We start from the raw sequence: 23,971 nt of genomic DNA on the forward strand, positions 1-23,971 counted from the left end.
TTTAATGCATTTTTTTGGAGGGGGGAGAGCTTGGGGGGAGAGGATTCCCAGCTAGTAAATAAATAAATAAACAAACCAGAAAGCAAACTCTGCTGGAACAGCGGAGGTGTGAAGTCTTTGGAGGTGAAGATCAAATTCAAGCATTGAGGGGGGACTTGCGGAAGAGATGGGGAAGGTGGTCCCGGTTTTGGCGAGGCCCCCTCCCCACATTGCAACAAACACTTCCCCCCTCTTTTCCTAAATCGATCCCCACCCACCCCAAAAATGCATGCGTAAATTTGCCACGCGCAGTTATCCTGAAAGGTGGTTTATAATTTTTGAGAGAGGGGGTGAAGAAGGAGGAGGAGGAGGAAGGAGAGAGAGGGAGGGAGATTCGGAGCCCGGGTGGGGAAGGAATTAATCCCTAGAGGCGTTTTAAAGGACGGAGAGGGAGAAGATCTTTTAAATTTGCGCTCTCTCTCGCTCTCTCTGTTTTGTTCACACGCAGAGAGAAAATCACAGCGCTTTGAAACTCCCGGTGGCGCTTTTCCTTCCGATCTCGTTATTTATGGGACTTTTTGCCTGGCACGGCTAAGATTCATCCCTCCAGCCCCCCACAACCAAAAAATAATAATCAATTTTCTTGCTAAAAAAACAGATATTATAAGGGCTGGTATCAGCCTTTTTCTCCTTCCCAAGCTCGACAACGCAGTGTCCCTCTTAAATAAAAAAATAAAAATAAGGACACACACCCCCAAACAAACAAAGAAGACTCTTGGGCATCTATTTGTTTTTTTGTTTTTAAGTGGAAGAGACTGCTTTCTAAAAAAATATTTAAATAGCCACGGTTTCCTGTGCCCCCGCTCCGCAAAGAAAAGCAAACAAACGCGCCCATCACCGTCGCCTCCGGGCGCCCAAGTCTTATTCCCCCCCATCTCTTGCAATTCCGGCTGCGCCAGGCGCCCATCTGCCCACCAAAAATAAAATAAACGAACAGATAGATTAGAAATTAGGAGAGATTCCGGAGGGCTGTACTCACACATTAGGGAATCCACTCGGAGGAGAATCCACAGGCACAGAACAAATACTTTGCTCATGATGCAGAACATGGGAGGGCAATTTATAAAACTAGATATAAGATGAAATGGGGAGGAAGAGAATCCGTTCCCTCTCTTATTCTTCCCTGAGAGCTTCTTCTTCTTCTTCTTCTTAAAAAAAAGCAGCTAGATAGATAAGGTTTTTTTTCCCCTGCCCCCAAAGCTTCCCCCCTCCTCCAAAAAAAGAAAAAAAGGAGAATATTATGGAGAGACAAACAAGAGATTTCCTACAAGTCTGAACAGTTCAACTTGACAAGTTCCTTAATGCGCTTTTTACACCCCGCCCATCCCCGCCCCTGTGGGCTTTTTATTATTTTTTGGGTGGTGGTGAGAGTAAATGAAGTTGAAATTAGCAAGTCCTTTTCTGAAATAGACCTGCAGGCGAGAGACCCATCCTTTTGCAAGAGGGGCGTCTCCCACTCCCTCTCCCTCCCTCTCCCTCTCTCTCTCTCTCTCCAAAATCTCCCCACTCTAAACCCCTTTCCATTTCCCCACTTCTCTCCTCCCGCAAAAACCCAACTTTTTTTTTTATCCTGCCTGTTGCTCAATCAGCAGGCTGAAAAGATCATTTCTGACTCAGGGCAGTAAATACCTACTCAACTTTCCACCCTTCTCTTTTTGGCTCATGTCTATTGAAGACTGCTTTCTATTGTAAGGAAGATTATTATTTTTTCTGGGACGGGGGGGGGGCGGCGGAATCTCGCAGGGGAGAAAAGGGTCTTTTTCCTCTCTCATGCGCAAACACCCCCGTTGTGTTCTCCTTCTCCGCGCAATGGCTGAGGTGAGTAATACCCGGGGGGGGGGTGCGCAGTCCAGTCTTGCAACCCCCAACCCCCTCTGACCTCAACAACTAGACAGAGGAATCGGACGCCTGGGTTTATTCGCGTGCCAATGCAGTTTGAATAAGCTTTACAGGGCAAGGCGACAAAGTGCGCGCGCGTTTTTTGGGGGGGTATGTCTAACTTGATTTTTTTTTAAAAAAAGAAAATGGGGCTGACTCAATCGTGCCAGCTTTGGAGTTGCGCAGGGCTCCGCCACAGGCGCTGCTGAAGAGTTCTGTGTAACTTTAAAAGTTTGCAAACTGGTATGGCTTCCTTCCTCTTTTCCTCACCCCCCAACCCCTTCTTCTGCTCCCATATAGCTAAACTCAAGGACCTGCCCATCAACAAGCACCCCCAAAATTGATAGGTAAAGAAAAAGAATATCTCAGGGGGAAATGGGTGGATTCTCCCCCCCCCCCCCCAGGATTCAGGACAATTCTATGTCGAACTTGAAATCTTCCCCCATCCCAGAGGCTCCTGGAATGGGGTGGCTCCTTCTCCTCCTTCTCTCTCTCTTTATCTATCTATCTATAATTGGGGCCGATTCAACTTTGTCAGCTTTTGAGTAACACAAGGCTGGATGAAGAGTTCTGAGTAAGTTAAAAGGTTGCAAATTGCTTTGGTTTTCCTCCCTCCCTGAAAACCTTTCTGCCTCCACATATCAGTTGCTAAATTCAGGAAACCTGTCCATCCGTGAGCACCCACAAAAAAATTAAAAGGAGATAAAGCTGGCTTTTAGAGATCTCTCAGTCGTCGGTAGAGCATGAGGCACTTAATCTCAGGGTCATGGGTTCAAGTCCTACGATTCCTGCATTTCCGGGGGTTGGGCTAGATGACCCACGGGGTCCCTTCCAACTCTACAATTCTATGAGGCCTGGGAAATGCCCCCGTTTGTGCCAAGGAACTTAACTGCTCTGCAAGGAATTGCCTATACTGTATAACGTTTTAAGTGCGTTGTAAGTGTATTATACAAATGTGACATTAGATGGCGCAGATGAGTTAATGGCAAATTCCATATATATTTTCAAACAGTTTTTTTTTTTAAAAAAAAGCTTCTCTGCTTGCAAAACTCAGTTGCTGGACACCACAGCAGGGGGGGGGGGGTTGCGAGTTGCTCTCGTTTCAAATCCTGCTTTTGGGTTCCCGTTGGGGCAACTAGTTGGCCACTATGAGAAGAGGATGCTGAGACTAGGGGCTATATGGGCCTTCTGCAGGCAAATGAAGCGGTCCTTCCTTTCAAAAATGAAATAACATTCTAGTCCTCGCTGTTCTGGATCTGGGGTCAGCAAATTGTTCAGCAGGGGGCCGGTCCACTGTCCCTCAGACCTTGTGGGGGGGCAGACTATATTTTTGGGTGGGTGGGTGGGGAATGAACGAATTCCTATGCCCCACAAATAACCCAAAGATGCATTTTAAATAAAAGCACACATTCTACTCATGTAAAAACACGCTGATTCCCGGACTGCCAATAGGCCGGATTTAGAAGGCCATTGGGCCGGATCCAGTCCCCAGACCTTAGTTTGCCTACCCATGTTCTGGATAAAGAGAATACAGTATATGGTTTCAGAAAGATGTATTTCCTAGCCCTACCTGGGATTCAACCAGGACGTTTTGCGCGCCAAGCAGGTGCTCAGTTGCTGAGCGGCAGCCCTTCCCTTCAAAATAAGGATTCTAGTCCTCATGATTCTGAATGAAGGACTGAATTAACTAGGAATCTTGTCTTGTGCCGAATAAGATCGTCGCTCCACCTGTCTCAGGTTTTCCCTCCCCTTCTCTAACTTCCAGACAAGGGTCTCTGTTTCTCTCGTCCCCTTAAACCTGGGATCCTCCACAGGCCAAGGCAGGTGACAGCCCTCCCCCAGCCTCACTTTCCAGGGTGCTTCTGAGCACGAGCAGAGTTCTGCACACAGACCCCTTTGCCAAGTAAACGCAGCCAGGCCAGAAAGCTGGATTTGCAGTCCGGAGGCTGCAAGAAAGACAAGGCGAGGAAAACGGCATGAACGACAATGAGCAAATTTCCAGGAAGGGAGTAAAATTTGGTGGGAGGCGAGCAGGCAATTGTTTGTAAGGTCAGGCAATGACAGTCTCCCCCCCCTTTTTTTTTTTGCAAAAACCGCTTGTGCATAGTTTATCCTGGGGGGCTGGTTTGGTGCCTCAAACACCCACTGAGTCACCCAGCTGCCGGGAATGTGTCTTAGTGGCTATTTTCTCTCCCCTCGACCTTTCGCGGGATGAATCACCCATCCCACACCAAGCGGGAGAAATCTCGGACGAGGAAAACCTCCCAGCAGAGTTCCTCTTTTTAGCCAGGCCTCAAAGAGGAACCCCTCCTGCTTCCAAAATTAAAATTAAAAAAACCCTCTTTGGGCACCGAGGGTTGCACCTCTGCCCCAGGTTTTGGTTAGCGTAATAAAGAATTTTTATTCGGGGTCACGGGGACTGGCATTCTCTCCCCCCCCCCCCGGTTTGCATGCCAGAGGTCCCGAGTTCGAATCCCCAGCATCTAGGAGGAGACGGAAACTCTGCCATTCTCATGAGGACTAGAACCTTTTATTTATTTATTTCATTTTTTAAAGAAAAATATTATACAGTACAGGAATCTCTCGCGACAATTTGCACAGTCCGTACGCAATTAAGGATCGCTGTCAAACAAAAGCCGAACCAAAATAAATAAACCACAGGTATGCGTGGGAAGTAGCGACTGGAACTATTCATAACGCAATGGTTAAACAAGGTAAGGTGATACGCAACGTGGGCCCTGTTGTGCCAAGTGCGGGGCAGCAGGATAGCTCAGTCGGGAAGAGCGCGAGGCTCTTGATCTCAGGGTTGTGGGTTCGAGCACCACGTGGGGCAAAAAAGATTCCTGCATGGCAGGGGGTTGGTCTAGAGGACCCTTGGGGGTCCCTCCCAAAGCTACGATTCTAGGATTTGGAGTCACTATATCAGCCGGGAGGGGTCCATGTTCCCCCTTGCTCGCAAACAAAATAAAGGGCTCATCCACACCCGCGGTTTAGCACTGAATCGGAGTAAACAGCAGTTGGGTTTTCTGCGGACTACTGTTTGTTCCAATTTATTGCGAAAGAGTGGATTTTCCAGGGTGAAGGCAAAACTGCTTTCTAGGCCCAAGGCAAGAGGAACTCTGCACAAGCCCTTTTAAAGTCAGGCCAAGCAGGTAGAAACACAGAATTTTAGAGTTGGAAGGGACCCCAAGGGTCATTTAGTCCAGCCCCCTTCAATGCAGGAATTATTCCTGCAATGCAGGACTATGAAATAATCCTTTTTGGCTCTCTACTGACTCTCAACTTATTAGCTGTTGTTTTTTCCCCTCCAGCACAGCAATAGCCCACATTTTAGTGCACCAAGTATTAAGATTTGCCCCATCTAACTTTTCCCCCCAGTCCAATATTTGAGGAATTATTGTATTTTAATATTTTGCTGGAAGCTGCCCAGGGTGGCTGGGAAAACCCAGCCAGATGGGCGGGGCATAAACAATAAATTATTATAATGTTATTGTTATAGATACGGCAGCTTTCCAGGTTGGCGATTGCATGGGTCGTTTGTACGGAATGGTGAGGACTAGAAACTTGCTTCGTCTCTTTCAGGGAACTGGCCGTAGCTCAGCAGCAGAGCGTGCAAGCGAGCCCCAGGTGGACATCTTGTGGCGGTGAGTTCCACAGACCGCTCGACACATTGTGGAGTTGGAAGAGACTGCCTAGGTCAGGCATCCCCAAACTTCGGCCCTCCAGATGTTTTGGACTACAATTCCCATCTTCCATGACCACTGGTCCTGTTAGCTAGGGATCATGGGAGTTGTAGGCCAAAACATCTGGAGGGCCGCAGTTTGGGGATGCCTGGCCTAGGTCATTTGGTCCACCCCCCCACCCCCATTTGTGGGATGCACAACATCCCTGATAGGTAGGTCACCTGCTGAAATACCATCTTCAAAGGGGGGCCTTTTTAAACGCAGGGTCCATTTCCCTTTGTGTGAAGTCTTCTGGGGGCCACCAGTCTGCTGTGGGTGGGGCAAAGGGGGCTGGACTAGATGACACATGGGGTCCCTTCCAACTCCCGGATTCTGTTACCCAAGCTGAATAAAACCGCTATACATTTAAAGCATATCCAATGTACATGACTTTCCGCTCAAATAATTCCTGGAACTGAAGTCCCCCCCCCTGCACCCTTAAACTACAGTTCCCAGAATTCTTTGGAGGGGGTGTTTTTGCATAGTGTGGGTCTGCCCCAATTGTGCCCTGGCTGCGTGCACAACATACACCGAAAGCACACGTACCCACGAACTCTGGGAGTTCTAGTTTCCCCTCTTGCGGCGCTACAACTCTCAGAGCCCTTAGCAAACTACAGTACCCGGAGTTCTTTGGGATGGGGTGGGAAATGCGCTTTGAAGGTGTATGGCAGGCATCCCCAAACTTCGGCCCTCCAGATGTTTTGGACTACAAATCCCATCTTCCCCAACTACTGGTCCTGTTAGCTAGGGATCATGGGAGTTGTAGGCCAAAACATCTGGAGGGCCACAGTTTGGGGATGCCTGGTGTATGGTGTTCCGCTCACATAGCGCAAGCATTCGTTTCTCATTTTACAGTTGTGACATCCCGGGAGCCACGTTTACTCGGACGTAAGACCCACTGAGTTCAACGAGACCCCCGCTTCTAGGTAAGCATGTGCCAGGAATCGTGGCGCTCGCAAAACTCTTGGATATTAGAAAGAAACATCTTGACTCGGTGGCGTGACAACTCAGCCAAGCTCTCTCTTGTTTGCTACATCCTTCCTTACTCTTAAAGGACTTTGGGGGCAAATAAAAGAGGCAGAAATGCAAAGAATCCCGCAGACTAGCCTGTTTCCCACTTGAAATCTTTGCTCGCTACCATTGCCAGATTAATAGGTCATTTATTAACCTCCTTTCCCCCTTTTAACTCCTTTCTCTCCAAGTAGGGGATGACAAAGAAATTTTCTCTTTGGGAACGCAGCAGAAAACCCCCTCCCCCCCAATGCAATGGGCGGAGCCTGGGGGATGAAAGGGGCAGGGCCTGGAAGGGTCGAGGGGTGGAGCTAGGCAGTTAGGGGTGGGGCTTTGGGGTGGGTGGGGCCTGGTGGGCACAGATCTGTCGCAGGTGAGGGAAAATTCAAGGATTATTAGATAAACAGAGTCGCTCTCTTCATGCCCGTTGGCCAGGATGCTAAATGCAGCCTCCAGGTTCAGAAGCAGTCTATCTCTGAAGTGCCTGAGCTTTCTTCTTTCCTCTTCCCTCCCAAATCACATTCCTTTTATGCTGTGTCTCTTGTAGTTATTAATATTTTGGAAACGAAGCACAGTCCGGACCCCATTAGATATTATTCAAAGCTTTACTTACAGAACGTCCTTCAAAACAGACATCAACTGATATATCCAAATGGTTCCGTAGTAAGACATACGCCAGTCCGAAGCATAGGCTCAGCATCTTGCAAAATATGAAATAATTCCAACAAACCAAGAAACAGAGGAGAAACAGGAGGAGCTTCCTGCCAAAATCCTATTCCATCCCCTCCAACATTTCCCCGATGAAAACAGACACGTCCTAAGGAAGCACGCGGGTGGCGCTGTGGTCTAAACCAGTGCTCCCCAACCTTTTTATCACCGCGGACCAGTCAACGTTTGATAATTTTACTGTGGCCCGCTGAGGGGGGGGGGCGTTTATTGTTTATATTTTATTTAGATTGTTTTGATTTAATAATTTTAATTTAATTGTATTTAATGATCCTTAGGCGGCCCGGTACCAATTGATCCACGGACCGCTACCGGTCCGTGGCCCGGGGGTTGAAGACCACTGGTCTAAACCACAGAGCCTAGGGCATGCCGATCAGAAGGTCGGCGGTTTGAATCCCCGTGACGGGATGAGCTCCCGTTGCTCGGTCCCAGCTCCTGCCAACCTAGCAGTTTGAAAGCACGTCAAAGTGCAAGTACAGTAGATAAATAGGTACCACTCCGATGGGAAGGTAAACGGCGTTTCCGTGCGCTGTTCTGGTTCGCCAGAAGCAGCTTTGTCATGCTGGCCACATGACCTGGAAGCTGTCTGCGGACAAACGCCGGCTCCCTCGGCCTATAGAGCGAGATGAGCGCCGCAACCCCAGAGTCGTCTGCGACTGGACCTAATGGTCAGGGGTCCCTTTACCTTTACCTTTAAAGGGGCATTCCAGAATCAAAACAGAAACCAGGATGGCTTCTGTAAAACGGGGACTGTCCCAGGAAAACAGGGACACTTGGGAGTATGTGTGACCCTCTTGTGGTCATACTTATTTTGGGAGAGGGGGGAGAGAAGATAAGAGATGGCGGAGCGAAATAAAAGAAAGCTGGCCTTCCGGGTCTTGACAGAAGGCCTTCAAGGAAGTGGCAGTTGGCACAGAGAAAGAGAGAGACGGGAGAGGTTTTTGTTTTGTTTGCTAGCGCACAGTGCGGGGGCGATGTGGAAAATTGCTTTATCCCTTCGAAGGAGCTGTTATGTTTGCGTTTCCCTGCAAGCCCAAGCGGTTCCCCCCCCCCATCCCTCCCAGACAAACTAGACTTTGCATTTGGCAAGCAGGTGGGTCTGGACAAGGGCCAGAGTGGAAGAACAGGGCTTGGTTGGGGGGCTGTACAGAAATGACCTGCTTCTTTTTCATCTTAATTCCCTTTTTTTACCTTCTGCACCGAAGACCCTTGATGGGTTTGGGCCTGTGGCCCACCTAGCCCAGGCATCCTGTTCTCGTGATGCCCAGAGAGAACAGAGGAATCAAGATAGACTGCTTCTGGCCCTGGAAGTTCCATGGAAACATGAGACGACCCTTCCATCTTGAATCTCCCAGCGTTCAGCTTCCTCGGATTTCCATGCCTTCTAGCGTAATGAGACAGGGAGGGAGAACTTTCCTCTCTCTGTTTTCCTCCAGGGTTTTGCATAATTTCCACACAAACTTCCCATTTGCCTTTCCTCTCGACGGGAAAGTCCCAAACACCTGCCGTCTTTCCTCCTCGGAGCGTCTCACCAGCCCCCAAGGACCCTTTCAGGACACAATTGCCAACTCACATCCTGGACAAATCCCCATTGTGCAATTAAAATGGGTTTTAAATGCTCTTAGGTAATAAAACCGGCTTCTCTCTCTCTCTCTCTCTCTCTCTCTCTCTCTCTCTCTCTCACACACACACACACACACACACACACACACACACACACACACCACACACACTCAACTCAAAGATATCAAGCCTGCTCCAGCCCAGGTTCTTCCTTTAAAAAGAAGCTAAGATTCTGGTCCTCATGTTTCTGGAATAAGTAGAAGTCTCCCTTGGTGCTACCCGAAGATGGAGGGAAATTGAACCCTGGGGCCAGCAGCTGCCCTATTCGTGAGAATAAGATGGTACTAATATTTAATTTCTGAAAAGGAAAGCTGCAAAACCGAGCCATCTTGCCTGGAGGAAGAGGGGAAGCCGAGAGACGAACAGCCTGTAAATATTAGCCTGTTGCAAAGAGACGGGAAGGTTTTTCCTATTAAAACCAGGGCAGATTTACTAGTTCTGGAGCTGAGGAGGCCGGCAGCCCTGTCCTGCGAGCTGTGCATATTGTGAGCAGGTGCACAGAGAGGTTTTCCTGCCAGGGTGCATAAATCTCAGTTCCTCTCATCTTCACCGATCGTCCCACACACAAATGGCCAGGGCAGCATTAAAGGTTGCCAACTTACCTGAAAGTGTCTAAAACCACCCTGCTCCTTTGCTTTTTACACCTGTGTGGGAAATGGACAGCTATGCTCTTTAATCATCAAAATCTATAATAATAATAATAATAATAATAATAATAATAATAATAATACCCCACCCACTTTGGGTAGCTCCCAACAGAATACTAAAAACAGAATAAAACATTAAACATTACAAACTTCCCTAAACAGGGCTGCCTTCAGATGTCTTCTAAAAGGCAGGCAGTTGCTAATTTCCTTGTCAACTGATGGGAGGGCGTTCCACAGGGAGGGCGCCACCACCGAGAAGGCTCTCTGCCTGGTTAATAAAAGATGTGTTAAAATGAGCAACCAAACCGGATGCTTAAAATCAAGTGAGCTTTAAAAGAAAATCCAAAATATACATGAAATCAGCTGGGTTTCTTTGTTTTATTTTAAAAAAACCAAACACAATATATAAAGGTAAAGGGTAAAGGGGCCCCTGACCATTAGGTCCAGTCATGACCGACTCTGGGGTTGCGGCACTCATCTCGCTTTATTGGCCGAGGGAGCCGGCGTACAGCTTCCGGGTCATGTGGCCAGCATGACAAAGCTGCTTCTGGCGAACCAGAGCAGCGCACGGAAACGCCGTTTACCTTCCTGCCTGAGTGGTACCTATATATCTACTTGTACTTCGATGTGCTTTCGAACTGCTAGGTTGGCAGGAGCTGGGACCGAGCAACGGGAGCTCACCCCGTTGCAGGGATTTGAACCGCCAACCTTCTGATCAGCAAGCCCTAGACTCTGTGGTTTAACCCACAGCGCCACCTGGGTCCCTAACACACAATATATACATGATAAGAAAAAATTGCCTGTTCAGAAAGGCACGTTTTGTATTTGCCAGTGTCTGCTCAACACATCGTATAAAATCAGCAAACAGATTTTTAAAAGGATGAAAGGAACACACAAATATGTGCCTGGATATACTTGGTGGAAACAAACAAACAAAATAGGTTTTGGCAGGCAGTGTCAAGGAGCAAGGAGTTCCCAAGTCTTATCTGCTACCACCCTGAAGGTGAATCAGCCACCGAGCTTTTAAAATACCTTTATTCATACCTTTTGAATTTAACCCAGAAATAAATCAGGAGCCGGTTGCGGACCTCTGAGCAGAGGGTGCTGAGAGGGCCTCACTTCTGCCAGCAATTGCGCTGCAGCATTCTGCCTTGACAGCATTTTCCAGGCTGTGAGGGACGCCCCGCGTAGAGAGCATGGTAGTAGTCCAGCTCCAAAGTCTATGGGGGGGGGGGGAGACAGTGGAGGTGACATTTGTTGCTTTGCAGCGCCACGCTCGATAATGGTCAGAGGGGGTACTGCAATGGAAGCAAGTGTTCGAAAAGGTCTTTTCGGGCAGAGAATTATCAAAGCATACACAGAGTTCCTTTGACGTCCACCAGCTTTTGTCAGCAGAGCGGGTCACCTTAAAGGTTTTGCAGGTCGGGTAAAGGGAGACCAGTTTAACTAAGGGAAGTGGGGTATTTTAAAATCCCTGCTCATTTTCAGCATTTATTTTCCCCGAGCTCTTGACTACTGTAACGAGCTCATGCTGGGACCGCCCTTGGAGACAGCCCAGAAGTCGACACCAGTGCGAAATGCAATTTGTCAGAAGCCAGTGGTCTTTCATGTATGACACTGGTTGCCAGTGCCAGATTCACGTATGAATTTATTTCCCTTAGAATCATAGAATCATAGAGTTCGAAGAGACCACAAGGGCCATCCAGTCCAACCCCCTGCCAAGCAGGAAACACCATCAAAGCATTCCTGACGTATGCCTGTCAAGCCTCTGCTTAAAGACCTCCAAAGAAGGAGACTCCACCACACTCCTTGGTAGCAAATTCCACTGCCGAACAGCTCTTACTGTCAGGAAGTTCTTCCTAATGTTTAGGTGGAATCTTCTTTCTTGAAGTTTGAATCCATTGCTCCGTGTCCACTTCTCTGGAGCAGCAGAAAACAATCTTTCTCCCTCCTCCATATGACATTCCTTTCATATATTTTCATATATTAGTATGAACTAAACGAGCTCTAGCAAATGTGCAAATGGCTTGAGATCCCTATTAGGTCCATAAATTACCATATATAGCATATATTCAACACAAAAAGGGCAACCATTTGTTGTTGACAAAGGACTGCTGAACGTAGAAAGGGCCCCATTCCCTTCAGTAGCTTAGGGCCTCATCCAACCTAGATCCGGCCCTGCCCGTTGATATGAAAAGAATTGCTCTAGTAGACTGTTAACTGCTTTGAGGCTTCCTTACTTTTACAATCAGGTAGTATATAAATTTTAGGAAATAAATTTCCTGGGTCGGATTCAAGGCACTTAGGGTGACATTAAACAAGGGCTGCTGTGTTTCAAAAGGTGAAAATCCGGAGCGAAAAAATAATTGCCAAAATCTAGACGTGGGTTTAAGAGAGGATTGGACAAATTCATGGGGGAGGAGAGGGCTATCGTAGAATAAGAATTGTAGATTTGGAAGGGACCCCCAAGGGTCATCTAGTCCAACCCCCTGTGATGCAGGAATCTCGGCTGAAGCATCCCAGACAGATGGCCGTCCAACCTCTGCTTAAAAACCTCCAAGGAAGAAGAGTCTGCTACCTTTCACCCCACAGTCGGACAGCACTTACTGCCGGAAAGCCCTTCCTGATGTTGAGTCGGAATCTGCTTTCTCGTCACTTGAAGCCACAGGTTCGAATCCTACCTTCCAGAGCAGAAGAAAACAAGCTTCCATGAGACAGCCCTTGAGATATTGGAAGATAGCTCTCCTCTTTCCTCCCAGTCTCCTCTTTTCCAGGCTAAACGTACCCAGCTGCCACGACTGTTCCTCATGAGGCTTGGTTTGCAAATGCCTCAACCGTTCTTCATCAGGCTGGGTTTCCAGAGCCTGGATCATCTCGGTCACCATACTCTGCACACCTTCCAGCCTGTCAACCTCCTTCGTAAATTGAGGCACCCAGAACTGGACACATTATTCCAGGCGTGGTCTGACCCAGGCAGAATAAATTGGGACTATGACTTCCCTTGATCTGGACACTAGACTTTTGTGGATGCAGCCTAGAATAGCATTTGCTTTTTTTGCTGCTGCATCACACTGTGGGCTCATGTACAGCTTGTGGTCCACCCCAAGGCCCCTAGATCCTTTTCTCATGCCCTGCTAGTAAGCCAGGTGTCCACCATCCTATATTTGTGCATCTGGTTCTTCCTGCCTAAGTGCATCCGCGGCTAACCAGGAGGCAGTCTGCAGTCAGTGGCAGCTGTGCTCCCAAGTACCAATTGCTTAGGAGTGGCTTTCGCACTCAGGGCGACGCTTGTGGGCTTTCCAGGTGGGTCACTGTGAGAACAGGATGCCGGACATACGATGGGGTCGCCTTGGGCCTCATCCAGCTGCAGGGCTCTTCGGTGTACGACTTAACGCTTCACATTTCGTGTCTGAAGCGGAGTGGAATAAGATGCAAAAATGCATTTTTTTGGGGGGGGGAACTTTGCAAAAGTGCAGGAGCACGCCCCCCCCCTCCCCAAAAGAAAACTTATTCAGAACTGGAAGCCACGAGAATTGCAAAACTACATCGTGCCCCCTCCTTCTCGGGCCATTGCGCCAGCTCCAATTTTCTTAAACCCCCCATGTGTTCCCCATTAAGCTGTGGGGGGGGGAGAGGGGTTTGTGCAAGGCAATAAATTACGTTAATGAGGGTTGGTGAAGAAAGGGTGGTATCCGCAGCAGGGGGTGGGGTGGAGATGAAAGGGAAAATGGGGTTGGAGGGGGGAGGATGCTGGGGGGGAGGCAGGCTGGCGCAGGTGGGAAGAGAGATAGTCTTGTTCCCCCCCCCTTCACATGTGTTGCGGAACCAGAGTCATAAATCACACACCTTCTGGGGTCAAGGGTGCATATGTGTGGGGGGGTTTTGGGGGGGGGAACGGCTGCAGAACTTTGCAGAGCCCGGTAAAAACGGGGCTTGCACCAGACACCTGAAGCACGTTGGGAAAGTGTGTGGCGCTCCCCCCAAAGAACCTTGGGAACTGTAGTTTTCCTATCGTGGTGCTACACTCTTCAGAAGGGAGTGCTCATAGCTGCCAAGTTTTCCCTTTTCTCGCGAGGAAGCCTATTCAGCATAAGGGAAAATCCCTGTAAAAAAGGGATAACTTGGCAGCTATGGGGAGTGCTTGCATCAAATATCAGCAGGGCCAAATTTAGGTTTGATGAGGCCCTCAGCTACTGAAGGTAATAGGGCCCTTTATACGTCCAGCTGTCTTTTGTCGCTGTTTTGTGTGTGTTGAATATATGCTATATATCTGAAGAAGTGTGCAAGGACACGAAAGCTCATACCAGTGACAAACTTAGTTGGCCTCTAAGGTGCTACTGGAAGGAATTTTTTTATTTTGTTTCGACTACGGCAGACCAACACGGCTACCTAGCTGTAACTGTATGCTATACAGTGGAACCTTGGTTTACGAACACCTCGGTTTATGAATTTTCGGTTTATGAACGCCGCGGACCCATCTGGAACGGATTAATTCACTTTCCATTATTTTCAATGGGAAAGTTCACTTCAGTTTATGAACGCTTCAGTTTATGAACAGACTTCCAGAACCAATTACACCCATGTTTTGGGTTAAGTACGCTTCAGGTTGAGTACTCCGCGGACCCATCTGGAACGGATTAATCCACTTTCCATTACTTTCAATTGGAAAGTTCGCTTCAGTTTATGAACGCTTCAGTTTAAGTACTCCACGGACCGTCTGGAACAGATTAATCCACTTTCCATTACTTTCAATGGGAAAGTTCAGTTTATGAACGCTTCAGTTTATGAACAGACTTCCGGAACCAATTGTATTCATAAACCGAAGTACCACTGTATAGTAATTGATGGACCTAATAGGTATCTCAAGCCATTTCCACATGCAGAATGTAGGCACCCTATATATAGAAAGGAGCAAACCAGTGATATTTGAGGGAGCAGGCTAAGCCCATGACTTACATCAGGCATCCCCAAACTCCGGCCCTCCAGATGTTTGGGACTACAATTCCCATGATCCCTAGCTAACAGGACCAGGGGTCAGTGATGTTGGGAATTGTAGTCCCAAACATTTGGGGGGCCGGAGTTTTGCCTATGCCTGACTTATATCTTAGGAGCCTACACAACACAAAACACTGTTGCTGTATGTGTTTTTTATCTTATATTTTGGAAACGTATATCCAGGTTTTTTTCTTTTAGTTTTTTTGGGGGGGCCCAAGAGAGTGGGGCCCTAAGCTATAGCCTGTTTAGCTGATCCGTAAATCCAGTACTGAATATCAGGTGTGGCTCTGTTGTATTTCATGAAACTCATCCACCATTCGATCGCAGAAGAGAAAACGGCTTCTGTAATTCCAAGACTGTCCCTGGAAAAAACAGGACATTTGGATCAGATGGGAAAGAATGGTTGAGTTTGGAAGGAACCATAAAGTCCATTGACTTTGCAACCGCCTGCAATGCAGGAATCTTTTGCTCAAACCCACAACCCTGAGAATTAAGTCGTGTGCTTTACCTGTCGCAGCTCTGTCTGAGTCTGGAGCAAGTCTAACCAATAATTTTTAAAACTCCCAAGATCGATGATGATGATGATTTATTAAAATTGTATACCCGCCAGGTCTCATGTCACCGAATAAAATGACAATATAAAAATGCAAAATACAGTACACAAGTGGCAGCTCACACAGAAAACCATTTTTTTAAAAAAAATCTTTTTAAAAAATAAACTTATGAAAATGTGGAAGAACTTCGACATCACAGGCCGGGCTCCTAAATCACTCCCCCCCCCTACTTCCTCTCCCTGCATGGCGTGTCCAGCTGCTGTCAGCGCACCCGGTTCAATTAAGGTGCTCAATTAAGGTTAACGACTTTTGCTCAGACACGGGGTGCGCTGTTAAAAGGGTTCGGGGAGAGGGGCTTTCTTCAAAACTTCCATAGACCAGGATGGATCAGAAGAGCGGCTGCGGAAGAGCAGGAACTTGCCAAATTTCGGGTTTGTGGGGGACAGAGTCGAGCTCTGATTTTATCACGTTACATTTTTCAAAATGTCCTCTCCCTTCCAGCAGAGTGCTAGATAAATTGCCCGACTACTGTAGGCGTTGCCATACTCACGAAAATCTGGACAAAGTTGTTGAACTTTTTGCACAAAGTTGTTGAGCTTTTTTGGGGAACATCTCTACACCACACTCCCCCCCCCCCCCGAAATATGTTTTTGGGCTTTTCTTGGATTTTTAAAGCATTTTTTAAAAATTGCCCTACCTGACATATGTCCAAGTTTTCCTGGACATTTTGCCGATTCGGCCAAAATCCACCCAGACGCCATTTCGAAGCCCAATTCCCAGATGCGTCTGGGAAGACCTGGACGTAAGGCAGCCCTAAGTGACACCTACTCACAAGGAGCTCCCTGCATCTCAGTAGGTATCAAGAATTGGTGCCTGAGCTTGCTTTTTTCCTTTCCCCTCCCTGTTCCTTTCCCCTTGTGTGACGTGTCTCTTTAGATTACAAGCCTGTGCAGCCCACCTTGGGGTTTCCTCCTGAGCCTTTTCTTCTCCCAAAGATATCCTGCAAGGCAGCGGAGGTTTAGGGCCAGAGTTTTCCTTCTTCTAGGTGGGCTCCCTTCGCAGGTGGACGAGCCCCATCTGCCCCTCGCTTCCCTCTACAGACACAGCCTTCTTGGCCGTTGGACCCACTCTTGGTCTCACCTGCTACGTCCGCCAGAGCCTGTCTTTGCATGCAGGATGTTATAAGAAAAATATAGCTCCTTTTCCCTTATGGGGTACCCAAGAGCCCGTAAAGAGTAAGGTTACCAGACGTCCCTATTTCCTGGGGACAGTCCCCGGATTTACAAATCAGTCCCCATACAAAATCCATTGAAATTGAAAAAAATCTGGTAACTTTAGTAAAAAGGTAAAGGGACCCCTGACCATTAGGTCCAGTCGTGACCGACTCTGGGGTTGCGACGCTCATCTCGCTTTATTGGCCGAGGGATCCGGCGTACAGCTTCTGTGCCATGTGGCCAGCATGACAAAGCCACTTTTGGCGAACCAGAGAAGCACACGGAAATGCCATTTACCTTCCCACCAGAGCTGTACCTATTTATCTACTTGCACTTTGACGTGCTTTCCTGCTAGGTGGGCAGGAGCTGGGACTGAACAACAGGAGCTCACCCCGTCATGGGGATTCGAACCGCCGACCTTCTGATCGGCAAGCCCTAGGCTCTGTGATTTAGACCACAGCGCCGCCCGTGTCCCTTGCGGTAACCATACTATAGAGTTCTTAAGTAGGTTCTCTGTCGGTAGGAGAAAATAACAGAGGCCGCTGTTAGAAGAAAAAACTGCTCCTTTTCCCTTATGGGGTACCCAAGAGCCCGTATAGAGTTCTTTTGTAGGTTCTCTATTGGTGTAGGAGAAAATAACAGAGGCCAGCCAGAGAATATTGAGAAGCAAAGCAGCTAGTAAGCCTGATCTTTATTAATCTGTTGCAACAGGGTCCCCCGCTCTTTCCCCCCCCCCCAGGGAGGGAGGACAGGAACCCCGAACATTGGTGTGCAAGCTCTTATATAGACATTTGAAAATTGCCTCCCCTGTAGCTCAAGACCACCCCCCAAAACACCATACATACATCACAGAAGGGGCGGACTTCACCTTGCCAACAAAGGTCTGTATAGTTAATGCTATGGTTTCCCCAGTAGTGATGGATGGAAGTGAGAGCTGGACCATAAAGAAGGCTGATCGCCGAAGAATTGATGCTTTTGAATTATGGCGCTGGAGGAGACTCTTGAGAGTCCCACGGACTGCAAGAAGATCAAACCTATCCATTCTTAAGGAAATCAGCCCTGAGTGCTCACTGGAAGGACAGATCCTGAAGCTGAGGCTCCAATACTTTGGCCACCTCATGAGAAGAGAAGACTCCCTGGAAAAGACCCTGATGTTGGGAAAGATTGAGGGCACAAGGAGAAGGGGACGACAGAGGACGAGATGGTTGGACAGTGTTCTCGAAGCTACGAACATGAGTTTGACCAAACTACGGGAGGCAGTGGAAGACAGGAGTGCCTGGCGTGCTATGGTCCATGGGGCCCCAAAGAGTCGGACACAACTAAACGACTAAACAACAACAACAATGTAACAAATATCATGGACAATATGGATAGATATAAAGCACAGATTATGAAATAATATGCAGATGGGGGGGGGGAGTCCCGAGAGTCAGATAAATCTCTTTATATGGATATGTACATGGTTTTGTTATAAATTTATATCTGTAAAATCAAATAAAAACCATTTTTTTGGGGGGGGGAACAATTTCTCTGATAGAACCACAGTCCGCCGTTTAACTGCAAGCGTCATTCCAACCCTACTAATCATTTTAATGGTTTGCAATGGTTTTTTTTAAAGGTAAATTCTACATCTTCCCCATTCCTTATTGAAATTTTGGTCTTCCTGATTTCTAATTCTTCCGGTCAAGTTTTGCCATTTCTGCATAAGTCCCCATCAGTTTAATCTGCCATTCTTTTCTGGTAAGAACTGCGTCTAATAATATTTGGGAAGCCATGGTCACATACATGAGAAGTCTCTTGGAATTTCAGCACGTACGATTCCTAAAAGAAAAGCTTCTGGGTTTGCTTTTTTTTTAAAGAAAAGGATATTCTAAACATATTTTCAATTATTATTATTGAATTATTATTATTATTATTATTATTATTATTATTATTATTATTATGCCCTTCATCAAAAGATCTCAGGGCGGTTCACAGAAGTCCTCACCAGTGACACTACCTCTGAGACCTCCGGATATAGGGCGGTATATAAATTCAACAAATATATAAATTCAGTGCTTTTTTTTTTCTTTAAAAAATGTTTAGGGGTACTCTCATTTTGACTCAAAAAACCCACTGTTTTATAATTCAAATCAGGGAAAATAAAGACAGTAAATGGACAAAAGGACAAAGATTTGCAAAATGTTTAGGGGTATGCCTCCCGCTGCGTACCCCCCCCCCAGAAAAAAGAACTGTATAAAGTCAATAAATAATTTCCCCATATACCCCAGAAACGCAGGGCGCAGATTCCCTAAATACTCACCCAACACGCCAGTGGAACATACAAGAATGTTCAGACACTCTGGAGGGAAAATACGATACGACTGCAAAGTGTCTTTGATCATGATTGCGAAGTAGCGGCTCCCTCCTTCCTTGGGAAGCGAATGATGGACCCAGGGATGGAGGCAGTGCGGTGGGGTGGGGGGGGAGAAGCCCTCCCCGACAACAGGGTGGTCAAAAAAGTACGGGAGGCCCGCCTGGACCCCAACCGGTTGGTGTTTTGGCAGGCTGGGCACCCGCTGAGAATTCAGAGAGGGATGCCAAGGCGCCCGCTGTTTTCTGCCCTCGTATCACACGGACCGTTGGCAAGGCAAACAGATGTTCACCATTGGGGAACAGGATCCGAGCCACATTCCTTGGCCATGATGCCATGCTGTTCCCGGACGGGCCTTTCGCCACCTCGGAAGACGGATGAGGGCGGCCGAGCTGTCGGCACGGGCCTGGTGAAAAATGGGGGAGCCGGGTGCGGTGACATCATCGCCCGGGGTGTTGGACCGACTGGGCACCCGACACCCGCATGACATCACTTTGTACTCACTTTGGGCTTTAGTAAAGCAAACTGTCTAATTTGTCAGCGCCTGAATGATCTCGAGCGTCAGAACGACTTGGCCACAATAAGGAAATTTTGCCCATGGTGTGACTATTTTCCACCTTCCCCTTTCGAATCTCTGGCACCCTGTCTGCATCACCTAGCAATTCCAAAATATAGACGCGCCTTTACCCTCACAAGATTGAATGTCTTGCCCTCGGCTGAAGAAGAAGAAGAAGAAGAGTTTGGATTTGATATCCCGCTTTATCACTACCCGAAGGAGTCTCAAAGCGGCTAACAATCTCCTTTCCCCTCCTCCCCCACAACAGACACCCTGTGAGGTGGGTGGGGCTGAGAGACTTCAGAGAAGTGTGACTAGCCCAAGGTCACCCAGCAGCTGCATGTGGAGGAGCGGAGACACGAACCCGGTTCCCCAGATTACGAGTCTACCGCTCTTAACCACTACACCACACTGGCTGGACTTGAGGGACGATTCCAACAGATGTGACACAAAAAACATCCCTGTGGAGATGGCAATCCCGAGTCGGTGCCTTGTGTCACGGTCCGGTTGGCGGGCGTCAGGACCAGAGGCAAGATGGAGGTGCAGAAGCAGGAACAGGTGCAGGGCTGAGGGTCCAGTAGCAGGCAGTCGCAGGGTCAAGGAGCAAGGCAGAGACCAAGGTCCAAGGAGCAAGAAGCAAGGCGAAAGCTCAAGGGTCGAGGAGCAAGGCGAAGGTCCAAGGGTCGAGGAGCAAGGCGAAGGCAAAGCAAGGGTCCAAGGGTCGAGGATCCAGGCGTCGGCAAGGCAAGGGTCCAAGGAGCAAGGATCAAGACGTCAGCAAGGCAAGGGTCCACGGAGCAAGGATCAAGACGTCAGCAAGGCAAGGGTCCACGGAGCAAGAATCAAGGCGTCGGCAAGGCAAGGGTCCAAGGAGCAGGAGGCCAGATGCAACCAGGCAGGGAAAGCGTTGCTGTGGCAAAGAGCTGAAGGGAAATGCTGAGCTTTTATCCCTCCCAGCCCCTGCCACCAGGTGCAGTGAGATCTCAAGAGCCTCACCTGGGTGACTACTCCTTGCCTCTCCAGCACAAGCTGAGGTCTTCACCTGTGTGGCCACGCCTTGCTTCCCCAGCACAAGCTGAGGCAGGCCCCAGTCCTGCAAGGCACTACAGGCCCCAGAGCCTGACTCCTGCCCATACTCCTGACACCTTGTGCTCTTTATAAAGACTTGAGGAATGAGATTATCCCCCCTCTTTTATTGTCCATTCTGGGTCGCCCAGCCACTGCCCCAGTGTCCTTTCTCTGGGCAGATCAAGATGAGCAGGGGACAGCAAAGGTGGCAAGGTTTTTAGCTGGGGCAATCAGACTGAGGTCCACTATTTGACTACTGATTCAAACCCCTAAAATGTATTGTATATAATTGACTTTTTATGTCTATTCTTTGTATATCGTAGTGTCGTTTTATTGCTATGGCTGATGGCTGATGCAAATATTCATTCATTCATTCACTTAGAGCAGGCACGTCCAACAGGTAGATCGTGATCTACCGGTAGATCACTGGACGTCTGTGATAGATCACTGGCTCCCCCCAAAGAAGCTCAACAACTTTGGCTCCCCTAAATAAAGCTCAACATTTTTGCCCTGCACCCGAAAGAAACAGGGCTAATAATAATAATAATAATAATAATAATAAATTTATTTATACCCTGCCCATCTGGCTGGGTTTCCCCAGCCACTCTGGACAGCTCCCAACAGTACAGTATATTAAAAGCACAACAGAACATCAAACATTAAAAACTTCCCTAAACAGGGCTGCCTTCAGATGTCTTCCAAAAGTCAAATAGTTGTTTATCTCCTTGACATCTGACGGGAGGGTGTTCCACAGGCTAGGCACCACCACCGAGAAGGCCCTCTGCCTGGTTCCCTGTAACCTCACTTCTCGCAAGGAGGGAACCGCCTGAAGACCCTTGGAGCTGGACCTCCGTGTCCAGGCTGAATGATGGGGGTGGAGACGCTCCTTCAGGGATACTGGGCCTTTGAGGCCGTTGAGGGCTTTCAAGGTCAGCACCAAGACTTTGAATTGTCCTCAGAAACGTACTGGTAGCCAATGTAGGTCTTTCAGTCCCCAGTCTAGCTGCCGTATTCTGGATTAGTTGTAGTTTCCAAGTCACCTTCAACGGCAGCCCCACATAGAGCGCATGGCAGGAGTCCAAGCGGGAGATAACCAGAGCATGCACCACTCTGACAAAACAGTCTGCGGGCAGGGAGGGTATCAGATGGAGCTGATAAACAGCTGCCCTGGACACAGCGGTGAGTCCAAAATGACCCCCTGGCTGCGCACCTGGTCCTTCGGGGGGCATGGTGACCCCATTCAGGACCAGGGAGTCCTCCACACCCGCCTGACCCCTGTGCCCCCAACACAGTCCTTCTGTCTTGTCAGGATTCAGCCTCAATCTGTTATCCGCCACCCATCCTCCACCCGCCTCCTGACACTCACAGACAGGTAGGAGAACAACAGCTGGAGAGGGCTGAGCTGGAAGACAACGAGACCTGCTTGCTGTGCGCTGGATCCCAAAGCGGCAACAGATGGAGAAAAGATGTTGGGGTGTTGATGCTTCGAGCCCCTCCACCTTATGCTCGGGTTGTATATGTGTGCGTGTGAATCAAACGCATCCGAAAGACACCCTATTCTCCGCAGACCTTCATCACAAGAAAATTGAACTCAGCGTAAGCACAATAACCCCTGGGGGTCTCTCACACATCAGAAACTGGGGTGGCAAATGCTTCAGAAGCTGTTTTAGTTGCTCCTTCTACCTTCCCTGTCAGTTCTGACATTTTTCCCCTCCAGGAAGTTCTGTTTCGAGATCCTTTTTAACTCAGAAAGGAGCTCTTGGTACCTGTCGGGTATTTTTTATATAAATAGTTGCGATGATTCCTGCATTGTGGGGGGGGGTTTGGACTAGATGACCCTAGAGGCCCTTCGCAACTCTACAATTCTTTGATTCTGTGATTCTACCAGATTCGGTATCCTTGCCACCCTTTCTGAATTGATTAAGGCGATTCAACCAATTGCAAACGCCTCAACGGGCTGAGATCAGGGAGCAGATTTTAACACGTTTCCTCTTTTTAATAAAGCACATTTCTTTTTTTAAAAGAAAATAAATGCAAGAGACAAAGAATGCCAGGTTTGCAGAGGTATTCTCCCTCTTGTGCGGGGCAGAGAGACGGGGGGGGGGGTCCCATCCTTTTAAAAAGACTTTTAAACTGATGCGTGCTGTTAACGCATGCATGCAGAATCTAAAAGCTTAAAAATAACTTTTCTCTCTCGGTGCAACAAAATCCTCCGCCATGCATCCCCAATATGCAAAGGATTGATTTAGATGGACGTGTTGCGATGCCCTGAGGCATGCTTGGCACCTTTCTTTCCATCCCCATCTTGCGTTGGCCATAAAACATCAGGGGTGGCGTCTAATGAATCGTTAAAATCCACATGGATTCCTCTACTAAACTCGAGAACAAAGAAAGCCCCTTCGGCCTGCGAGGCAGAGGCTCCACCTCCAAGCCAACGGGTTTGCGTTCTCGTTTATTTCCAAACAGCTCCATTGGTTAGAGCTTGGTGCTGATCGTGCCAAGGTTGCCGGTTCGATCCCCATACGGCGCAGCCGCCTATTCCTGCATTGCAGGAGGTTGGGCTAGATTGCGGGATGTGAAACACAAATGGCAGTCGAGTACAACATTCCTCGTTTTCCTAGAGTGGACATGCAAGGGGAAGTTTGGACCAGCCAGTCGAAAACTTCCTGTTTCCTCCTGGGCTGGGACACACTTCCTCTTGCATGCGACAAGAGGTGGGTGTGGCCTTACCTGTGCAGGTAACAAATGCACAAGGCCCACAGCCCTCCTCCCTTCTTCTCCATCTTCCTTTGGTTGTGTGAACTGCAGTGGCTGCCAGTCTACAGTCACTGGGATTACCCCCCCCCCCCAATATGGGGTAGATCCACATGTATATACTTTGTAACTAAGTCTGCCTTCAGGGATCCAACTGTGAACTGATGATGTGAGTAAACTACTTATATATACAGTCATACCTCGTGTTACATCCGCTGCGAGTTACGTCTTTTCAGGATATGGACACGCTGAACCCGGAAAACCCGGAAAGGGTTATTTCTGGGTTCGGTGCGTGCGCATGTGCAGAAGCGCCGAATTGCGTCACTCGCGTGCGCAGACACACCACTTCAGAATGCGGCCTTTTCATGTTCCGAACGGGCCTCCGGAACGGATCCCATTCACAACCAGAGGTACCACTGTATCTTAAATAAGATTGTGGCGTGTTTATTCTTTTAAGAAGGAAATAAGGGACCTTACCAGGAATCTATATTCTATAAACAAGCTTGCAACCAGCTACCCGCTGTGCGTTTAAAAGGGGAATGTTAAAACTCTGCTAAGTTATAGAACTTGCTAGCGCAAATTAGGAAGGATATTAATAAACAATATATCCTCTCCTGCCTCCCTGAACATTCCCACATAGATGACTGCTTTGCGTCCCTTGCAACTCTCTACAATTCAATGAAACATTTCTCTAGCCCAGCACTTCCCAATTGGTGGTCTGCGGAGCCCAGGGGGTCCACATAATCCAGCCAGGGGGGCCGTAGCACATTTCCACTAACTGTCTCAGACATCCTGTTTTGGGGAGCTATGGCCCAGACGATGTGCAGCCTG

General features: G+C 48.3%; 1 protein-coding gene and 1 long non-coding RNA gene across 5 annotated transcripts in view; one reads left to right on the plus strand and one right to left on the minus strand.

Moving 5' to 3' along the window:
• CRLF1 (cytokine receptor like factor 1) overlaps nt 1-1,596 on the minus strand; it is a 41,925-nt gene extending 40,329 nt beyond the window's left edge. Inside the window, exon 1 of one of the 2 annotated variants that reach the window (XM_035119054.3) lies at nt 1,019-1,596. In XM_035119054.3, the coding sequence (XP_034974945.1) occupies nt 1,019-1,088 (70 nt within the window). In that variant the 5' untranslated portion in view covers nt 1,089-1,596. The remainder of the gene's footprint in view (nt 1-1,018) is intronic. The other variant, XM_035119055.3, reaches the window with a different exon arrangement.
• Nucleotides 1,597-1,607: 11 nt separating this feature from the next.
• Nucleotides 1,608-17,953, plus strand: LOC132592262 (uncharacterized). Of its 3 annotated transcripts, none has more exons than XR_009557707.2 (4): nt 1,608-1,857; nt 5,500-5,561; nt 6,495-6,565; nt 17,223-17,953. It is a non-coding gene; the product is annotated as an uncharacterized LOC132592262 (long non-coding RNA). The 3 variants fall into 3 exon arrangements; XR_015950762.1 differs by lacking the exon at nt 17,223-17,953 and adding an exon at nt 12,147-13,309; XR_015950763.1 differs by lacking the exon at nt 17,223-17,953 and adding an exon at nt 8,582-9,024.
• Nucleotides 17,954-23,971: the final 6,018 nt, after the last annotated feature.

The sequence above is a fragment of the Zootoca vivipara genome, chromosome 6 (assembly GCF_965207765.1).
Source record: "Zootoca vivipara chromosome 6, rZooViv2.hap1.1, whole genome shotgun sequence".
Classification (NCBI taxonomy): Eukaryota; Metazoa; Chordata; class Lepidosauria; order Squamata; family Lacertidae; genus Zootoca; species Zootoca vivipara.